The following is a 21,721-nucleotide window of genomic DNA, read 5'->3' as shown; positions in this document are numbered from 1 at the left end:
CTTTCCTCTCAAAACCATAGAAGCCAAATGCAGGTGAGTGTAAGTCCAAGCGGTTGCTCCACGTGTGCAGGCGTGTAGCTGCCTGCAGTGCAGAGAGAATCTCTGCTAGAGGTAAGCAAGCAGTGACACATGCCTCAGGAACCTCACAAGATGCAGCCCGAGGCTTCTGAACGTACAGCTTTTACAACTCTAAACCCAGAAGTGCATTAGTGTTCTTGCAAAACAGGCTGTGCGACCGTTTACAAAGCCCACATATAATACCTTCCTAAGACTTGTGCTTACAAAGATCCTTTCATCCAAGAAATTCAAAGCACTTAGCAAGTCCGGAGCCATTCACCCAAACACTCCGGGGAGGTAGGCAGGTGGCCCGGGTTATACTTATTGATGAAGAAACTGAGGCACACTGACAGCCTAAGAACCCTTCTTTAAAACAGTCTTAACGTTTGAAAATGAATGACCTCAAACATCCACAAATACATGCTACTGATATAGGGTGGGAATTCATTGTGGATTATTTTTCTAGAAATTAGATTGAATGCAGTGACATTGAATACCATGTTACAGAAATCTATGTCTTGCTTCAATTCTCTCTACCATAAGGGCCATCCAAAATGTATGCTCAGTCCACTGCAAATAGTTTATCATTAAATTTGAACTAGCACTGCCTTTCAAAAATAAAAATTTTAAGACAGAAATTTAAATCTTCCCCATCCCCCAAATAGAATTAGGCTTTTACACCTTTGGCCAAAAAGCATTTAGCCAAGGTAATTAGCATATCCTCTCTAGTCTAGATGGAATTGATTTCAAGCCAAAGAGATTAGCTTCATTTGCTTTTTAGTGGGAGGTAAACGGCCCCAGGGAACTGTCTTAAGAGTAGTGGAGGCAGAGTCCTTTCATAAATAAAGAAAATTAAAACATATAAATCAGGAAGAATAAAACTATAATCAAAACACAAAGTCTGTGTTGGAAATATATATCTGACAATATGTTCAGAACAATAGCCAACACATGGTGCTTACTGTATGCTAATAACTGTTCTTCCTGCTTATAAGTACCCATTTTATAGATGAGGTACTTATAAGACACATATAGTTTCAAAGAGCTTACAGTGAAGTTAGAAAAAGTATCATTTGCTCATTCAATAAGCCGAAATACATATGAAATATGAACATTTATATAACTTTCTCATAGGAAGTTCACCATCTAATGGAGGAATGCACGGGTAAAACAAGAGCAATGCAATGAAAGCTGACTGCACAGCTGGGTCAGAAAATAAAGGCTTTTGTAGAGAGGATGTCCATTTCAACAGACAGATCAAAGAAGAAAGGAATTTTAGGCTGATAGAAGTGGCTTATGCAAATACACCGAGCCATAAGAGAACCTAAGGGGTCACTCTGGGTTGTCTGGTATGGCTGGAGAGAATGAAGGTGCACGAGATGAGCTAGGAAAAGGAAATCTTAGGCTGGACAGTTACGAATATATAAAATATTGGATACAAAGAGTTAATTACTTTTACAATTGTGTATCTCAGCTCCTCCATCAAGATATAAGTCTTCTTGGGAGGGAGAGGGGGGAACCTCCTCTAGATTCTAGCAGAGTGGTTTATGCCTGATGTTGAATCTAAATGCTTGTTATTTCTTTTATTTATTTAAATTCTTTATTGCTGAAAGTATTCCATATGTCTCCTTTTTCCCCCATTGAGTGCTCCCTGGCTGACCTACCCCACCCCCCCAGCACAAGTGCCCGCCCTCCTACTGTCCCTGTCCTTTGGTTATGCTTATATACATACAAATCCTTTGATTGCTCTTACCACACACCCCTCCCCCACTTCCCTCTGAGGCTCTATGCTCTGTTCAGTGCTTCTATGTCTCTGGATCTATTTTAGTTCATCAGTTTATGTTATTCATTATATTCCACAAATGAGTGAGATCATGTGACATTTATCATTCTCCAACTGGCTTTTTGCACTTAGAATAATACTCTCCAGGCCCATCCATGCTGTTTCAAATGGTAAGAATTCTTCCTTTTTTTATAGCAGCATAGTTTTCCATTGTGTAGATGTACCACTGTTTTTTTAATCCACTCATCCGCTGATGGGCACTTAGGCTGTTTCCAAATCTTAGCTATTGTAAATTATGCTGCTATGAACATAGGGGTACTGCCTAATGGAGTCGCTGGTGTCACGTCACATACTCAATGTGGCACACAGATTTTGGTAAATCATTTCCCTGCTTTGACTTTTTTTTAAAAAAACTCATCTTTATTGTTGAAAAGTATTGCAGATTTCTCCTTCCCCACCCCCTCTTGAACCACTCCACTCTGTCCTTTCTGATTGGTGCATATGGTTTCTTGGGATATATTCCTAGAAGTGGGATTAGTTAGTCAAATGGGAGTTCCATTTTTAATATTTTGAGGAAACTTTATACTGTTCTCCACAGTGGCTGCAGCATTCCCACCAGCAGTGCACAAGGGTTCCTTTTTCTCCACCTCCTCACCAGAACTTGTCATTGTTGATAATAGCCATTCTGACAGGTATGAGATGGTGCCTCATTATTGTTTGGATTTGTATCTGTTACATGATTAGTGACTGAGCATTTTTTCATATGTTTCTTGGCCTTCTGTATGTCCACTGACACAGAACAGATGTATAGAAAAATGGAACAGAACAGAAAGCCCAGAAATCAACCCAAGCCATTATGCTCAATTAAATTTGACAAAGGAGGCAAGAGCATACAATGGAGTCAAAATAATCGCTTCAATAAATGGTGTTGGGAAATTTGCTCAGATAAATGCAAAAAAAAAGAAATGAAACTAGACCACCAACTTATAACATACACAAAAATAAACTCAAAATGGATAAAAGACGTAAATGTAAGATGGAAAACCATAAAAAATCTTAAAAGAATCCATAGGCAGCAAAATATCAGACATATGTCGTAGCAATATCTTTATCAGTACATCTCTCAGGACAATGGAAACTAAGGAGAAAAACAAATGGGACTACATCAAAATAAAAAAACTTCTGCACAGCAAAAGAAACCATCAACAAAACAATAAGAAAGTCCACTGCATGGGAGAACATACTTGCCAATGTTACATAAAATAAGGGTTTAATCTCCAAAATTCATAAGGAACTCATACAACTTAACAAAAGATAAACAATCCAATCAAAAAATGAGCAAAAGTCCTAAATAGATACTTTTTGAAAGTGTTGTTATTTCTTTAACACCATGTCTTAGATAATGGCTTATAAGCATCACTATTAGCACTTTGCTTATATTAGCTTATTTAAGCCTTCTACCAATCCAATGGGATAAATTCTATTACTATCACCATTTTCAAAACAGAGAACTGAGGTGTAGTAGTGCAACCAGAACAAATACCCGCTAAATAGCACTTTATGGAATTCATGTCCCCAAAGCACACCCCAAACAGAAGTGAGGACTTGTTACTGTGATTGCCAATACTCTGCCCTCCTATCCATGCATCCTCATCACCATAAGTAAATGCCATGGACTCCCCAGGAGATGACTGACTGACAAGCTCGCGAACACTGTCTTCACCATCACATAGGATCTGCCACTGTCCCTCTCTCCTGCTGGGTGCCATCCAGTGATGTCTGCAAATGAGAACTAAGGTCACAGGTGCTAATGCCCAAAGTACTAATTTAGCTGCTGAGACACGAGGAATGCATCTACCAAGGTTGCCTAAGACACTTAATGTCATTGCTGCCTAACGGAGTTGCTGGTGTCACGTCACATACTCAATGTGGCACACAGATTTTGGTAAATCATTTCTCTGCTTTGACTTTTTTTTAAAAAAACAACAACTCATCTTTATTGTTGAAAAGTATTGCAGATGTTCTCCTTCCCCACCCCCTCTTGAACCACTCCACTCTGTCCCCCAAGGCTTTCACCACCCTACTGTCTTTGTCCATGGATTATGTATATTTGTCTATAAATTCTTTGGTTAATCTCTTCCCAAGCCCCCCACACCCCATTCACTTTTAACAGTCAGACCTCCCTAGGTTTCTAACAGGATTCCAGAAGGAGTTCAACTGAAAGGTAATCCAAGTGATTGTCAGCATGCTCTCCTTGAACTCCTCCTCCCCTCCTCTGACACATTGTGAAGTTTGGTTTACATAAACGCTTCTCCATTTGATTGCAAGCACATTTGCTCAAACATAGGAGGTACATAAATTTTTATAACTCAGCTTATATGTAGTAGGCATTGAACTTGCTGAATGAATGTGAAGCATTAATTTTTCAATTCCACCAGAAGCTCCTTGAGAATGTACATGTTTCTTGCCTGTTCTCCTCTGTTCTTTATTTCCTTGTCTGTGAAATAAGTCAATCATAGCACAAACTCCAAAGGGTTGCTGTGAAGATGTGTAAAGCACTTACAATGATGTAAACATTCAATAACCATTAGTTTATCATGAACATTATTCTGAGATACACATATTAACATAGACTTGTGAGACACCAGCAAGGGCTGCCTGTCCTTTGGCTACATCTTCTCAGAGAACAAGGTCTTTCCCAGGGGTTCCTCAAACATTGATGAAAAGTGACTCCAGGAAACCAGAAAGGAACATCAGACCCCCAGACTTTCCCAGACAAGTTTGAATGTAAGAGTGAATGAACACAGATAAGGGCAGAGCCGTAATATCAGTTACAACTAAACATCATGTTTTCCACATGAATTTTAAACTAGCTGCTGAAAAAGAAAAGACACACACATGCCCATGGATGGGACATGCTTCTGAATGATTATGATTATGCAAAGTATGCAACTGGCCAAAGAGCCACTCCTGATAAATGGCTGGAAAAGAAGCATGACCATGTGCCTTGCATTCTGATTGACACACTGAAATAAACCCAAATAATGTCAGACTATGTGACCTCATCCCGGGATGGGAGCCAGAGGTTTCACTGGAGATCTCTGCAGTTATCAGATCTGGAGAGTGTTTCACTTGCTTTTTCTTTTAGCAAAACAAAAGGTAACAGGGACAGAAAGAGGCAAGAAGGTAGAACCAGAAGTCCTTCAGACTTCATTACCCTAAATTACCTGATGATGAATCAACAGTACTTGTTCCATGGTTTTACAGAAGGTAAACTACAACTAAAAAATATCTGAGCTGCAACCATGCTTTCAATCTCTTCCTTTTCTCTTACTTGTACACCAGAGAAAGAATATTCACGATTCCTGACCAAAGGGTAACCCTTTAACACAACCTCAAACAAACCCTATTTCCTTGTTCTATCTTCAAACCCTTTTCCTTTCACACCAGTTGGTCCTCTCAATCCATTAACAATAGAACTCAGAACCCTATTATTAACCCCCTTCTACTCCCCCACCAGTATGCCTTAGTAGAAAGGCCAAAAAATGCACCAATTTTAGGCATTGTCCTGGAATGGTCATGGCTAAGGATCTTGATTTATTCACATATCTGGGCTTCAGTTACTGCAGCTATAAAATGAAGTTGATCTCTGCAGCCCTGTCACCACCAAAACCCTCACAAACTTCCACGGGCTTTCAAGTGTACAGAGAAACAAAGAATCATGGGAAGTCAGACCCCACTCTTCCTATCTGGGTGAAAGAACTCTGTAGAAATTCATGCTTTTTTTTGGGGGGGGGGGGGGGTGTGGCCACCTGGGGGAAAATTAAGACAATCAAATATGGGAGAGAGGGGACACCTCATCTTATTCCCCAAGTAAAATTAAAAAGGGTGAGCACTCATAAATACAAAGGAGAAAAGCTGGCCAGGAGCCCAGTGGTGCAAAGTACCCCGAAATCTTCTCTTCTACCAGTGCAGAGCATTTCTGTATCTGGTGTAACTGGGAAAGGAGAATTAAGTACATGGCATGTTTTATCAGCAATAGAGCAGTCATACTAGGTGCTAGGACACACAGGCAATAAACAATATTTCAATCAGATTCAACATCTTTCTAGTGGTTCTCTTTAGGAAAGATCAAGCTGATGGCACAACGTTCCCCTGTGCTCTCTACTCCTAGTTTAGTGAATGGTCCATGAGTCACCAATGTTTAGAAGGTTAGAACAGTGGAGGCCACAATTACGAGTGCATAGCATTGAAGAACTTAATCAATTAATGTTTCTAACCAAACATGGACAGCTCACAATCAATGGAAGAAGTTACTTTGTAAATTGGATTTTTTCCCCCTTGAATTTGAGAATTAGAAACTTGCACTGCTTGGCTTCCCTGGACATTTTCCAGATTTGCACTTCAGTTTCAGCCAAGATTGAGCTTGGTTGCCTAAAGACAATAGTGAATGGTGTCGCAACTGGCTGTTAAATCTGCTTTTAAGAGCAGTTTAGGCATTCTTTGCAAAGAGGCTTGTGTAATTTCCAGCATGTTATTTTATTTTCAATTTTTCCTTTTTCTTCCCCAACTTTAACCCTCTTTCTCCATGAGCCTAAGTGCTCAGGTAATATACATACAAATGCTCTGAGAGACAGATGGGTAAGCACCATCTCATGGCGCCTGTGCTGCTTAGTGAAAAAAAAAGAAAAAAATACCCAAAACAGAATGTAGTAATTCCATCCTCTCAAATGCTATAATAATCGCTGCAGGGGGTTGTTCTGCAACTAAAACTGCAGCACAATGGACGTATAAATTAAGGCTACCAATAATGCTTGACAATTCAATGAAGCAAGTATTCTAATATCCCCATGTCCACAAAGCCAGAAAAATTACTTTAAAACCATAGTAAAATATACAACTTGTTAGACCATTTTTGCAAAGCCAGTGCTGTATTCTCATTTTTTCCCAATATGTAATTTTCATGTAACTGAATATGTACTCCAGGAGTGTGGGCCTCCAAATAGATAGAAGATCTTCTTAAGCTGTAGGGTATATCAGCTGTGTAGGTTAGTCTCTACAGGCACAGAATACCTGAAAGCTTATGAATGACTAACTTTTTTAAAAAATATATATTTTATTGATTTTTTACAGAGAGGAAGAGAGAGGGATAGAGAGTTAGAAACATCGATGAGAGAGAATCACAGATTAGCTGCCTCTTGTACACCCCCTACTGGGGATGTGCCCGCAACCAAGGTACATGCCCTTGACCGGAATCAAACCCGGGACCTTTCAGTCCGCAGGCCGACGCTCTATCCACTGAGCCAAACCGGTTTCGGCATGAATGACTAACTTTTAAGAAATCTTTACTGAAGTGTTCATCACAATTGGATAGCTCTTATGTAATTCTAATAAATTATTATCCCCATTTTATAGCTGAGAGAAGGAAGGCTGAGATAGTTAAATCATTTGCCTAATGTAACATTGCTAGTAAGTTGTAGAACCAGGATTTGAACCTGGAAAGCTATGTTTCTGGAGCCCAAACAATTAGCTACCTATACAATCACCCTGGCTGTAATACTGAAGTCCTCAGTTTTAAAGGGGAAATAAATTAAGTCACTTACATATTATTTCTCCTAGAAAACATCTTATAAAGCCAGATTAACTTGGGTCCAATCCAGAGAGATTTGACTAAAAAATGCCTAGAGGACATGAATTCGTAGATTATTTTGCCTTTGACATTCTCCTGGTCCAAAGTCCAGAAATAGGATTACGGCTAGGGCCCCTCTAAATTATGGGGATGGGTGAAGACCAGGGCTATCTACCTACTAATCCACCTGCTTTGAGTTATCTGGAGATATTGTATCTCCTGAACTATGCATATACCCAGAAATGTCAAGGCCATCAATATTTACATTACACAAGCCTAAAGGTCAGTTCAAAAGGGTACCAGTTATTTATGGGAACCTTTTAGTCACCTAAATGGGAGAAAAGGAAGAGTTTGGAACTGTTCCCATTTTATCTTAATGATCTCTAATATAAGAAGTCTACTGCCAACTGCTAAGACATTCCACAGTGAAAGGTAAAAATCAGTATTTTTAAAATATCACTTATGGTATTCACTTTTCGTAAACCTAGTATCACCCACAATAAGAAGTTACAAGATCCCATCACATTAAATGGTACATTAAACCTCTGAACAATAAGCAAATCCAAAGTGATGATACATCCTAATTTTAGAAGGATTTTTCTTCTAAAGGCTATATCTGATATTTTCAAAACTCATGAAAATAAAAGCAAAGAAGCCAGTATCTAAGCTACTGGCAATGAAACAAACCATTTGAACATAACCAAATGCCCCATTCAAGTTCCCCTATGTTTGCTTGTAATATTTTTTAAAATCCCTGAATAAAGCTCTCTCCATAACCCGGTAAACCCTTTTTATACACACACACACACATACACATACACACACACACACACACACACACATACATACTCACTCACTCATCAGAGTTGGAGGAAAAACTCTTTATCCACCCAATCACCCATCTCATTACCTCAAAACTGGAAAGAAGTCCATATAAATGAAAATGAAAGTCTAAGAATCTTAAACTAATAGTTTTTGATACACTTCCCCAACCCCACCAAAAAAAAAAAAAAAAAAATGTTGCTGAATTCGTCATTACACTCCTCACATGTGGTAATACCTTTGGGCCTTATAAAAAGAGCCTGAGGACCATAATTGGGCCACTAAGTTTCTTTGATGTACCAACCCTATAATGTCAAGAAACAAAAAGCATGAAGGAAAGATATAGAAAATTTAAAGAGTACCTACATGATTTAATCAGTATTGACACACTAACCTTTTAATGGAAATCTCCTTGAGAAAGTAAAACAAAAATTCTGAAGACTCTGCTGCTTGCAAATAAGAAGTGTCCAGAGAGGATCAAAAGTTGTATGCTCCCAGTTGAAAACTGAGTTTTATCTTCCTGTTTTGACTAGAGGTCTCTTGACGAAGGGCCTGCGGTGTTATAAATTATCCCATTACTCACTCTCCTTGGCGATCCCCGCTGGAACAGGAAGGAAGTAAATCTTGGAGTCCTGCACTTACATCCCTTAATCATACACTCGCATGCCCCCCAAAGCAGTAAATCACCGCCTTCCAGTGTGTCACCATGATTCACACCTGAAACAGAGCAGAGAAGACAGGTACTCAGAAATGCCATTCCCAAAGAAAGGTATCTTAATACATTAAAAATAATAACATCTAAGCACCACGGTGTTGTTTTCTCAAATCAACATCACACCAGCAAGTCTACCATTCTAATTAAGAGTCATCAGCCATGTTAAAGGCAACTTTTATAGAGCACAGCTTTGCAAACAGAGCATTTCAGGATTCAGTACCCTTTCTAAGCTCTATTAAAACCAAACGTCTACATCATGTTCACTTACTTGGGCATGAATTTAATTAGTGGAATTGGCTCTTTGTTAGACCGACTTTCTTCTTCAACTCTGCAGAGCAGAAACATGACCTGTCATATGTGTTATGCCATCTAATTATATAAAAGACCTCATTTAACTTTACATAGAAGTGGGGAAGAAGCAAAATATACCATCAATCCTAAAGAAAAATATTTGAGGTTACCCCATTTTCCAAGATTATGTGCCCATTGATTTATTACATTTTAAAGAGAAAGAGGAAAAGAGATTTTTCAATAGTCAAAGAGCTTCCTTTTATTTTGATTACGAAAATGCAAATTGTTTTCAGGTTTATATGAATGGTATATGTTTGGGTGAGTTTTCCTACTCAATACACAACTACACTGCTTCCATTTATCTGTCTTGTCAGGGACAGTCAATAACAGCAGTGCATACTCAATACTTTTAAGCACATTACATTCTCCCTAGCTGGGGAGATAAGAGCCACACCTCCCTCTTGCCAAACAAAAGCCAACAGAACAGGCCAAAGGATAGAAATACCTCCTGCAGATTTCACTCAAACTTTTTTGTTGAGTTTGCACCATTATTATCAGCTGCCCTTCACAAGGGCCAGAGTTTCATCAAATCTGTTATCAGCTCAATATCAGCACAGCAGTACAATGGTCTCCCCACCCCCGATTTGAAATTGATGAGTGGATGCTAATGAGTGCTCTATCTGCAAGATTTATCTTTTACACTTAACTCGCTGACCTTAATTTGATTTCATTCAAAATTTTGGAAATAAGGCCCACGTTGGGCAAAGAAATGCATTATGACACTTTCAGCAGAACAAGACCAGGCTGACAGGCTGTGCCTTAGCTGCTTTTCAGCAAAATGGCCACCTCAAGGCTCAGGCTCTGAAATGACCAAGAGGAGGGATTCTTTAGAATAAAACAACAAAATGACATATTTTGGACTGCAGTGAATATATACATAGGATAAAAGCATTTCTTAAAATCCATTGTGGTACATTTAAAGAAAAATAATGTAATAGAAAATAGATTTTTTTTTTAAAGCATTTACTCAATGCTACCACACTTTTAAGATTGTTTTATTGTTTTATTGATTTTAAAGGGCTTTGTAACAGGATTATATACCCAACATTGAGGACCTAAAGCTCTTTGACTGCATATAAATGAATTGTGGCCTGTTCAACTTTCAAATGACTCTTATCCAGACTCCATTAAAATTATAATAAAACGAAAGTATCTCCTTTGACATTTTGGTTGTGCTGTGGAAAACACTACTAATAATGCCTTAGCCTGAACGCATACATATAAAAACCCTTTCCTCAATAACCCCTGTGAACTAACACCTGGCCTCCAGATTGAAGTACAGAGTACAGTGTTACTAGACAAAAGGAATGCATCTTGCTGAACAGTCCAGCACAAAGCATGAGTTCCTGGTATTCCTTCAACCTTACTACTGCAATGAATTACTATTTGAGTGACAGCTTTTTTTTTTTTTTAACTACACTTGTGTTATGTTTTACCTCCAGCTTTAAAACTGTGCAAATGGAAAAGAAAACCAGTCTTGGTAAACATTCCCCTAACTATCATCAGATTTAGGAGAATGTTATTTGTAGACCTGAAGAACAACGCAACATAAACCACAGAGGCTGGTGCCTGTCAGCTGTGAAGGGTCCGAAGATTAACCCACAGCAAACTAGCCTGCAGTGCATTCCAGGGTCACTTAAATACGAACGCAAGGAAGATGCCTTTTAGCTAAAAATGTAGATGTCAGGCAGCTGCAAGTCAGATTTTTAAAATGATCTTTGGAAAATCTCATGGGCTTATGCTATACCTAAAATGGCAAATACTGACTCCTTTTACTTAAAAAAAAAAAAAAAAAATTAAAAAAAAATGTAATGCCAGTAAACCACATTCAAGGTCAGAAAAAGTCTACTTGGCCACCTGAATAAATCTGCCATATTTGGTATCCAAAATTAAAAGGCAGAGATTTAAAAGTAGTAGTTAAATGCTAGATTTCAATATGAAAACTTAAACTTTGGGCAGGACATAAGCCAAAATAAGGACAACTCATTTAATGGCATTTAGTCAGCTCACTTGTTAAATATACACTGATTTATACACACGGTCAAAAATAATACTAAATTTAACCAAAAATGGCTAATATCATAACCAGACACATATATTGAGCTATTATGTATGTTTGAAATAATCACAAAATTGTTAGGTCAGTCTCGAGCAGGCTAAGGGATAACTGAATATTGTTAAAATAGTAAAATATCTGAAGAGACATGGATAGCAAGGAGTGCACTCAGCAAAACATCACTAAATTATATCCTTAAACTCATCTTGCCTTTAAAATGCACCCCCACCAGACACATTCATCCACCACACAGAACAAAACCAGAAAGGAGTTCAGAGTCCGTAACCAAAATAACAGCCCAGGAGTTTGTGGGTTTTTTAAGTGGTGGTTTGAGATTTAGGTTTTGTTTCTTTATATAAATAAAATATCCATGGAAATATTCTCCTGACATATGAAATCAAAGAAAAGAAGATTCATAAACCAAGTGGTTGACCAATTTCTTTTGATCAAAGCAGTTAGAGGACCATCTAGATCAGTAATTTCTTCTACATTCCACTTGATTAATTGTAGCAAGATATAAAGCCCTTTTTTATTGAGGTAACACTGATTTATAGCATTATGTAAGTTCCAGATGTACACATTAAAATTTGACATGTACACAATACAGTGTTCTCAACATCAAAGATTTAGTTTCCATCCATCACCCTGTTTACCCTTTTTGCACATTGCCCACACTCTTCCTCTCTAGTAACCACCAAGCTGTTGTCTGCATCCATGAGTTTGTCTGGTTGTTTTTGTGTATTTTCTTAAAATATATTTTATTGATTTCAGAGAGGAAGGAAAAGAGAGAAAAAGATAGCAACATCAATGATGAGATAGAACCATTAATTGGCTGCATCCTGCACATCTCCCATTGGGGATCAAGCCTGAAACCTGGGTGTGTGCCTTGACCAGGAATTGAACCATGACTTCCTGGTTCAGAGGTTAATACTCAATCACTGAGCCAAATCGACTGGGCTCTATTAGTTTTTGTTTGTCATTTGTTTTTACTCCATAATAAGAGTGAAATTATATAGTATTTGTCTTTCTCTAACTTATTTTTAATGTTATAGCCTCAAGGTCCATCCATGTTGTTGCAAAAGGCATGATTTCATGTTTTATGGCCAAGTAGTATTCCCTTTAATGTGTGTGTGTGTATGTGTGTGTGTGTGTGTGTGTGTGTGTGCACATATATACACAATATATCTTCTTTATCCATTCATTGGTCAATGAACACATATAGTTTCAATATCTTACCAATATCTATATATATAAAAGACTAAGCGAACAATCAATCAGTCGACTGGTCACTGTGATGTACACTGACCACCAGGGGGCAGATGCTCCCTGGTGGTCAGTGCGTTCCCATAGCAGGAGCGCAGCTCAGCCAGAAGCCGGGCTCACAGCAAGCTGCTGTGGCACAAGCCTCTCCCACCTCCGTGGCAGCACTACCGAGTGGCAGCGGCAGCAGACACAATGGGGCCAAGATGAGCGGGATTGGCATGGCAACCGGCCCAGCTCAGGATCCTCCCTGGCAGTCTGCAACTTCACGCACTACTACATCCCCCAAGGGGTCCCAGATTGTGAGATGGCACAGGCCAGGCTGAGGGACCCCACCAGTACACAAATTCATGCACCAGGCCTCTAGTTATAAATAATGCCTAAAGATTCTTTTATTGATTTACCAGCAAATGTTCCCATATCAAGTTCAGTACTGAATAATAAACCACAGATATTCAATTTCAGTTAGATAGTAACAACCTTCCAAAGCATAAAACCGTATTTTTAACATCAACATTTTCAAGAGAGAGTTTGGAGGAGGTGGGGGAAGGATTAGAGAAATACAAAAAATAACTTATGGAGAAGTAGAGGAGAGAATTAGTTTTTCACATTACCCTAAATGTGTTGTTTATGTTCAATTAAACTCAGATTGAAAAACAACTGCACGTCTAAGAGATTTATACTCCAGTTACCAATATGAAGACTCTACTAGCTGATGGGAACCTCTTCTGAAAATATTCATGGTTTATTGATGAGCATTTTGTACCAATGTCCAAAGAAAAAAGCTTTCTTAAGCCCATCACTGATATCACCAATGACTCAAGAATTACACAGGGAAGTATAAATGACTTTATATCTTTGGTTGAATAACAAGAAGCTCTTGGAGCAGAAAGTTCAAAGACGCAACTTGTTATCCCAGAACCCTAAATCTATAAATCTCAAAGTTGACATCTCCCAACCTGAGGTAGTAAGATCAGGAGAGGCAATACTATTCTTAAGGATCTGACCAGCAGCTGGTGTCCTCATTTGGAATTCTTGGCTCATGCAAACATGTTTATGCATTTGGTGCATTCATATAACTTGCCAATTTGCTAGGCTTGACACCAGTAAGATGGCTGAACATTTGCTGTTGTCCATTTGTTGACTCACGCAAACTCAAGGCCTAAATGCCACCTAAAAAGAACTTGACCAGCTGGAAGGAGACCAAGTACTTGATGAAGAAAATACACTAAGTCTTGTCTCAATTTTCTCTGGGGAAAAAAAATTCAAAAATTAGATATAATTTTCTAATCATCTTAATGACCCTTTTATTTATCTTTTTTCTAATAAAAGCTTGATTTATTCCCAGCATGTTTCAATAAATGGTCACTACTACTAAAAAATCAGGCACTTTAGGTAAAATGACTTTAGGTATGTAGCCCAAATGAATGCCAGCTAAATAAACAATTAACCTGAGAACACAAACACATGGCCAATCTCATTCATCCTAGCAAGTCAGTGTGCTAAGCTTTATTGCTAGTGAGATGCACATCTTCAGGAATTTTATTCTCTTTCTCCATTCCTTTCTCTCTCTTTCTTTCTCTTTCTTCCTTCCTTTCTTCCTTCCTACCTTCCTTTCTTCCTTCCTTCCTTCCTTCCTTCCTTCCTTCCTTCCTTCCTTCCTTCCTTCCTTCCCTTCCCTTCCCTTCCCTTCCCTTCCCTTCCCTTCCCTTTCCTTTCCTCCCCTCCCCTCCCCTCCCCTCCCCTCCCCTCCCTTCCCTTCCCTTCCCTTCCCTTCCCTTTCCACCTTCTCTGACCCCAAGCAATGACAATAGATCATACATTTATCAATTCACGAAAAAGATGTTTAAAATGAGATTGCTGTTGTACTTTTCCAGCCCTAATATATACTGTAAACCTCTAAGGTAGATTAATAGAAGACACTGCATTTTAAAAAATATTCTTACCACATCAAGTACATTTAAGTCTGGTCAGAGCCCCAAACTTCAAGCACACCAAGAGGCCCTACTACTCCAACACAATCTCTTCCAAGACTGCTTGTCAGAATCCCCGCATCCTCACCAGTGCTTAGTGTCTTTGACATCAAATATCATTAATAAGATACCTGGGTACTAACTCCTTAGCGTGAATTTATCAGGACCTAATGACCAAGACCCAAAGAACGTCATCTGTTAAACAGGTAAACCACAGTAGAAGTGGGGAATGAGTAAAAGTTTTATTGAGGGAGAAAGGCTTACAACTTAGTGTGGACTGGGCCATCAAAGGTGGCAGAAAGATTGAAGAAGTAGAAGTTTCAGACCAACAAAAATGTTAGTCCATTGTGAAGTAAAAAATGTTGAAAATTGGCTTCCCATAGCAGAGGTACCTCAAAATTTACTTTCTCATAATCTTCACTGTCACTCAGGGAAAACCATATTCACTGGAAAAGAAAACAAAGTCTTGCTTGTCTTGCTTGGAATCCCGTTGTTCCCGCTTCCCCTGGCCTGGGTACCTGCCAACACTTTCCCTGTAAACATGGATACCTCCTTCTTTCTCCTTGCTCTGCTTTCTCACTTTCTTTACTCCCATTCTTTCATAAAATGCCAAGACTAAGAATTAAAATTCTCTTCCTAAGTAAGGGCAGGCACAATCCTTTTAAAACTCCATCCACCAAAACTGTTTACATTGAGGGAAAGTGTTGCTCTGTTTACTCAGAGAGCAGAGATATTTGAGCAAGGAAAAATCCCCCATCTATTGATTCTGTGTCTAGGCTTAATCCCCCAGGATCTGTTGTTTCTCACAGTTATTATTCTGAAAAAGTCACTTCTATTTAGATTGCAGACCAACATTTCAAAGCCTACCAAAACATTAAGATATTAGCTTTTGGGGGAATGACATCCAATCAGAACTGGGAGATTAGATTGAGCATACATTCTCCAGGAGCAGGCCTATATCCTATGACATATCCAAATAGCATTTAACCTTTTGATATTAAAATTACAAAAGCCACCCAGTTGATGGGGCTTAGTAGTTGAGCATCAACCTATGAACCAGGAGGTCATGATTTGATTCCCAGTCAAGGCATATGCCTGGGCTGTGGGCTCAACCCCCAGGAAAGAGTGTTTAGCAGGAAGCCAGTCATTGATGTCTCTCTCTCTCTCTCTCTCTCTCTCTCTCTCTCTCTCTCTCTCTCTCTCTCTCTCTCTCTCCCTTCACTCTGAAATTAATAAAAAATGTATATATTTTTTAAAATTACAAAACCCTTGGCAATAAAGCAGCAGATTCCTGTGTCCTGAAGGTTATGCTTCCGTGTTCAGTTGTAAACAAAGCAAGCTTTCCTAAAAGGAGTCCATGGTTCTCACCGGCAGCAACTTCACTCCAGCACCAGCACCTAGAGCCCCAGTTTCCCAGAGAATAGGACCGAGGCTCTGCTGAGGCTGAACTCCAGTGCCATTGGAGCAAAAATGCCCAACATCCTTGACATAATTCAGCATATTGTCACTTCTTTATGCATCTAGTGGCTGCATCTAAAGGAAGCAAGAGCCAAGGAAAATGAAAGTTGAAAGGAGTTGGAACTTGGCATAGGGCCGAAGACAACTGGGAAGGGGATCCACAGGTGTGGCAGGAGACCCTCAGAAACTAAGGTGGAGGCAGGAGAACATGGGGGTGTTCCAGACAAATGTAAATGGGAGAGGGAGGTGGGGAGGCAGCAGGTCATAAAGCTAGCATCAAGTTAGGGCATAATCTATTTTTTAAATAGGCAATAAAAGATGTTTACATTTTTTCACATTTTCCCCTTTTATTCTTCCTTTTTACTCCAAACAACAGCCCCAATCTACTTCCTTCACAGCTCTGCATTAACTTTCTCAACATCAAGTCACTTAAAATTTCAAGATAATTTGCTCATAAAACTTTGACAAAGTTGAAGAGTAAATTATGATATGACTATTTCTGGGATTGCTATACTGATTGGTAGATGAGCTAGATTCTGGTCTGAAGCAGTTCCTGGAATATCAACTCTTGCTAATAAGGTTCCATCTTTGGTTAAGCAAAGAACTACCTTCTCTGGAGACAGTCAGGACACGTATAGTTTCTTTTCCTATATGTTTAAAACAGCCACATATTTTAATGTCCAGTAAAGACAACTAAAAGAGCCAGCATTGCCCTAGCAGGTTTGGCTCAGTAGATAAGCACCGGCCTGCTGGGTGAAGGGTCATGGGTTCAATTCCAGTCAAGAGCACTTTGTACCTCATTGCAGGCTTGATCCTGTCCTCAAGTGTGCAAGAGGCAACCGTTCAATGTGTCTCTTTCACATTGATGTTTCTATCTCTCTGCTATCCTCGGGCGAAGATTAACAACAACAAAAAAGACACAGCATCAATTTTTCCTCTTCTGCCATTACTTAGGGGGAAAGGATGAGACCAACAGCACAGAGGCCAGAGAACACCAGGAAGTGACGAGGCACAGTGGGGACTGCACTCCCCACTCCCAGTTTGTAGAGAAACACAATTTTGCAATTAATTCACAGCAAGAATTCTCTGATGTCCTCCCCTGTCTAGGGTCCACCTATCTGGAACATACTTTAGTATCATTGTTCTTCGTAACGCAAGCAGCAATAAATTGTACAGTAAAGAAAAATGTTTTTACAGCTCATTGCACTGGCAGACACACTGGAGGCTCTCTAGCAACTGAAGTTTAAAAGAGGGATTGAAGGTGGGCTCTTCCCTTCTCACCTGGAAAGTGATACAACAAGCACGTCAATCAGGAATCCTACTTGGTGAGTTCTAAGGGGAAAACGCCTTTCTGTCTCTGAGCTCTGCTCCCTTCCATCAGAGGTCTTCTGAACCTCTAACAGCAGCCAGGCCCCTGCGTGTACATGGCCTTGGAAACCCTTAACTCACACACACAAAACAAGAAGAGTGGATATCACTTATTTTTTGTTTTTCTGTTTTTGTTTTGTTTTTTAAAGAGATACCTGAATACCCAGATTCATCTCAGCATTATTCACAATAGCCAAGAGGTGAAAGAAACACAAATATCGATCCACAGATGAACTGATAAGTAAAAACTGATATATCCACACAATGGGATGTTAGCCCTCAAAAAGAGTTTTAAATAAGAGAAGTAAGCCCATCACACAAAGATAAATCCTGCTAGATTCCACTCACAGAAGGTACCTGGAACCATCAACCTCTTAGAAACACCAAGTTAAATGACGGCTTCCAAAAGCTGGAGGGAGGGAAAATGAGGGATATTCTTCATTGGGTACAGCATTTCAGTTTTGCAAGATGAAAAGATTATGGATATTTGTTATACAGTAATGTGAGTATACTTAACACTATTGAACTGTACACTTAGAAAAAAAAATTAGATGGTAAATTTTACCTTTTAACCACAGTTGAAAATATGGAGCAGGAAATACAAGGTAGGCAAAAGGTTGTTCAGTTGTACAGTTGTCCATTTAGAAAATAATACAATAATTAATAAGTATATAAGAATAAACTGTGTTTCAAGTACTCACAACTATACACCTACTTTTGCCCACCCCTGTAGGACTAGTCCATACTCTGTAAGCAACTGCCCTCTCTTCTAAATTGCTACTACATTTTCACTGTATCTCTGGTATTGATCTAAAGGAAATCTACTTAGTACTCAAGTAGTAACTTGTAGTATCAGCCTTTGTTTTACAGATAAGAAAATTTAGGCCTAAATAACCAGTCTACAATCACAATTCCAAATTGATGTTATTGGTGGTATCTGATTCTTATGTTCTGTTCTTTACATCCATACCCTTTTTCTTTCAAAAGACTCCTCTTATAAGAAACTGCCTTTATTTTTATATTTTTTACTAATTTAGAAAAAGAGAAGAAGGGAGAGAGAAACATTGATTCGTTGTTCCATGTATTTATGCATTCAGTGGTTGCTTCTTCTATGTACCATGACCAAAAGCCAAACCTGCAACCTTGGCATATGGGGACAACACTAACTGAGCTACAGGGCCAGGGCCTCTACTTCTTAATTTCCTTCATCAGCCCTCTACAAGCAGGCTTTCTCCACACCACTCCCCTCAGCAGCTCTTCTGAAGGTGGCCAATTACCTCCACACCCTGCTGCTCGGTTTGTGAGCTTATCTAACTTGGATTCTGTGTAGCAGGTGATATGCTCGCTGTACCGTTTCCTTCTAGAAATTATCTTTCCCTTCAGTTATCTGGATGCCTTTTTCTCCAGTGAATCCTCCTCCGTGTCTGGCCACTCCTTCCTTATCATATTCTTAAGAAATGGATTTTCTTCCCCAATTCCTTCAAAACAATGGTTAATGGGACTGAATGAGGAGTTAAGTAAGATTTACCTTAAACTAATTTAACACATCCGCAGGGTTCTTTTGAGGCTTCTAATAGGTTCTAGAGCCTTCGGGATGCAGGTCCTACAGAGTTGTAAAGAATCCAAAGATTCTATTTTACTTATCTCAAACCTCTCAAGGTCTAGCACAATATTTGGTACATAATAAACGTTAACAGAGACTTGTTCAAGTTAATCTAACTAAATCCTCATATTCAAAACTGCTTTCCCTTTTATGTCAGTTTTTATTGAGAAAAGTTCCTAATTCACCTGTCCCCTTCATTCCAAGGCCAGTTAAAGAACCAACATGGGCTACCAATAATTGCTAAAGCAGTAGAAAAAATTCCTTCATCGTGCTTACCATGTAATTCTCAGAACTCTACTGTGCCTCACAGTCTCAGATCAACTCCAACCTATTTTGCAGGAATTTCCACAGGATGCTGTCTCTGGTCCCTAACTGTTGTGTTTTCGCCCCCATTTCTGCCCTCAGCAGGTCTCACACCAATGTAAATGCATTAAATGAGGTTACCATATTCAAATTATTTCCCTGCATTTTCTAGTTCAATTAATTAAGCTAAATACTTGAAACCCTAATAAGAGAAAATTAGAGGAAGCTCAAAAGGTCTGAGCATGTCCCAGTCAGATAGGTGAGCAGTACATTAAATTTGCCATTAATATTCCCCTGACTATAAAGTGGCCCCGTTTTCTTTGTTACCTTCCCTTAAAGTCTCTGTTGTACCCACTGGCCTCTGTAGATGTTTTCCATCTCATCCTTTTTTTGAACAGTACTTTCTGAAGTCTACTTCTGATGTCTGACTTCACAGACAATCCCCTATTAGCTCTATGCTCAGCATAATGGAATGTTAATAGGCTGTTATGATTTACTCCACAAAAAATCAATGGTGTAGATCCTGTCAGGTAAATAAGCTACTCTGGTGGGTATGACTATCCACACAGCATTAGGTACCATTTGAAAAGTGATTGCCTCCAAGGAGTGAAAATCTATCCTAGGGAATTCAAAGCATTCTTAAACTGATTTTGCTTGCTTGCTTGTGTTAGATATTGAAACTCATTTCCTATCTCATTCCATTTGTCCTAGGTAACAAGGTAACAGATCCTTATTAGCCTGTAAAAATTACCATAGTCCCAAATATGGCAAAATATTCATAAAAATTCAACAGAGAATGATGATCACTGAGTTTGAATTCTGGGAGGCAGATGGCTGGTACAGAGAGAGGTCAAAAATTTTTTTTTTTAGTCTAAAAATATATAATGAAACCCAGCATATAACTATAACCAACTGGTGGACTAAAATAGGACATTCAATATAAAAATGGTAGAATCCTAAGATCAATTTTTGATAAAAATTAATTTTCAACAAATGAAAGGTCATTCTTTGAAAACAGAAGTGTGATGGAACATGAGGTTGACCCAAGAAAGTATCAACTTTTAAGATCAAGCAGATTTTTTAAAAGATCATGTTGGCTTTGAACAAATGAAAGAAGAAAAGCCTTCTTAGACTTCTGAGAGTTATAGAAAACATATTTTCTTTTTTACTTGGTTGTCTTGAATTATATGTGTATTCAGAGTTAAGACTTTTTCAAAAAAGTACATATATGTGTGTGTGTGTGTGTGTGTGTGTGTGTATTTTATAGAACACATGTGTAAAATTATCGTTACTGAGCCAGAAGGCTCTACTCTCAGAAAGACAATTGTCTCAGAAGCTCAAGTATCTCCAAGGGACAAAGCCCACCCAGAGAAAGCTGAGGCACACTCGGGGAGGGGGAGGGCGGGCCTGAAGCTGCAGTGTGGGAAGGAGTAGTTTACCCATCTTACTCAGAATAGCCCACTACAGAGTAATAACATAAAAACTGTTTTAAAATTCTCTACAGACAATCAACACTTTTATTACATGCATAAGTTGCTGGCACTCCCCTTGGCCCCACTGTTGAATGTACAGGTTGCTGAGCACCACCCCCACCCACACTGTTAAAGAAGAACACACTAGACAGAATGTAATTATCACCACCACCCCCATGAAGTCCTCTTGACCAATACCTTCACTGGACTCCACTGGAGCACTTCTTACACATTATCATTTTATATTTATTTTTCTTTCTCCCTGCTACATGATAAGCTCTCTAAGGTCACTGACACTGGATTGGCTTTTCCAATATTTCCAAATTTCTTACAGAATGCCTAAAGGAAACACAAATGACCCTGCCCTGGCCCATGTGGCTCAGTAGCTAGTGTTGACCCGAGAATCCAAGGGTCATGGGTTGAATTCCCAGGCAAGGTTGGAGTGTGTGCAGGAGGCAACCAATCAATATGTCTCTCTCACATCAATGTTTCTCTCTCTTTCTTCTCCTCTCCCTTTCTCTCTCCCTAAAAAAATCACTGGAAAAAAAATATCCTCAGGAGAGGATTAACAAAACCAAGTATACAACTGGCTCTCAATAGAATCTTTTAAATCAATTTTATTAATAATAAGAGAATTCAATTAAAACCACATTGAGATACTATTTCACAATCATCAAAATGAGAAAAAAATTTTAAATTTGAAGACATATATTTGTCAAGTCTGTAGGGTACAGTTACTCTCTTCATTGCTGGCAGAATTGCAATATGATACAATTCCAATGAATAAGAAGTTAGCATTCTCTAGAAAAATTTCATATATATTATCATTTTGATGTAGAATTTCCACTTCTGGGAACCCATCCCAACAATA

At 38.9% G+C, this 21,721-nt stretch overlaps 1 protein-coding gene across 28 annotated transcripts in view; it reads right to left on the bottom strand.

Annotated features, from left to right (window-relative positions):
- LOC311616575 (uncharacterized protein) overlaps window positions 1–21,721 on the bottom strand; it is a 413,605-nt gene that overhangs the window by 212,992 nt on the left and 178,892 nt on the right. For 23 of the 28 annotated variants that reach the window (XR_014793917.1, XR_014793923.1, XR_014793924.1 and 20 more), the window contains one exon: window positions 8,875–9,008. The exons of 1 other annotated variant lie outside the window; for it this stretch is intronic. Coding sequence is in view for 2 of the 27 variants with exons in the window: in XM_084872097.1 (XP_084728223.1) it covers window positions 8,875–9,008 (134 nt within the window). In the remaining 25 variants the exon portion in view is untranslated. Of the gene's footprint in view, window positions 1–8,874; window positions 9,009–9,274; window positions 9,335–18,927; window positions 18,951–21,721 lie in introns of those variants that run through there. 4 more of the 28 variants (XR_014793916.1, XR_014793932.1, XM_084872102.1 and 1 more) reach the window with 3 other exon arrangements.

This window comes from Pipistrellus hanaki (assembly GCF_964339955.1).
Source record: "Pipistrellus hanaki genome assembly, chromosome: 2".
Classification (NCBI taxonomy): Eukaryota; Metazoa; Chordata; class Mammalia; order Chiroptera; family Vespertilionidae; genus Pipistrellus; species Pipistrellus hanaki.
The sequence above is the reverse complement of the archived record's forward strand: the minus strand, read 5'-3'. Positions and strand labels throughout refer to the sequence as shown.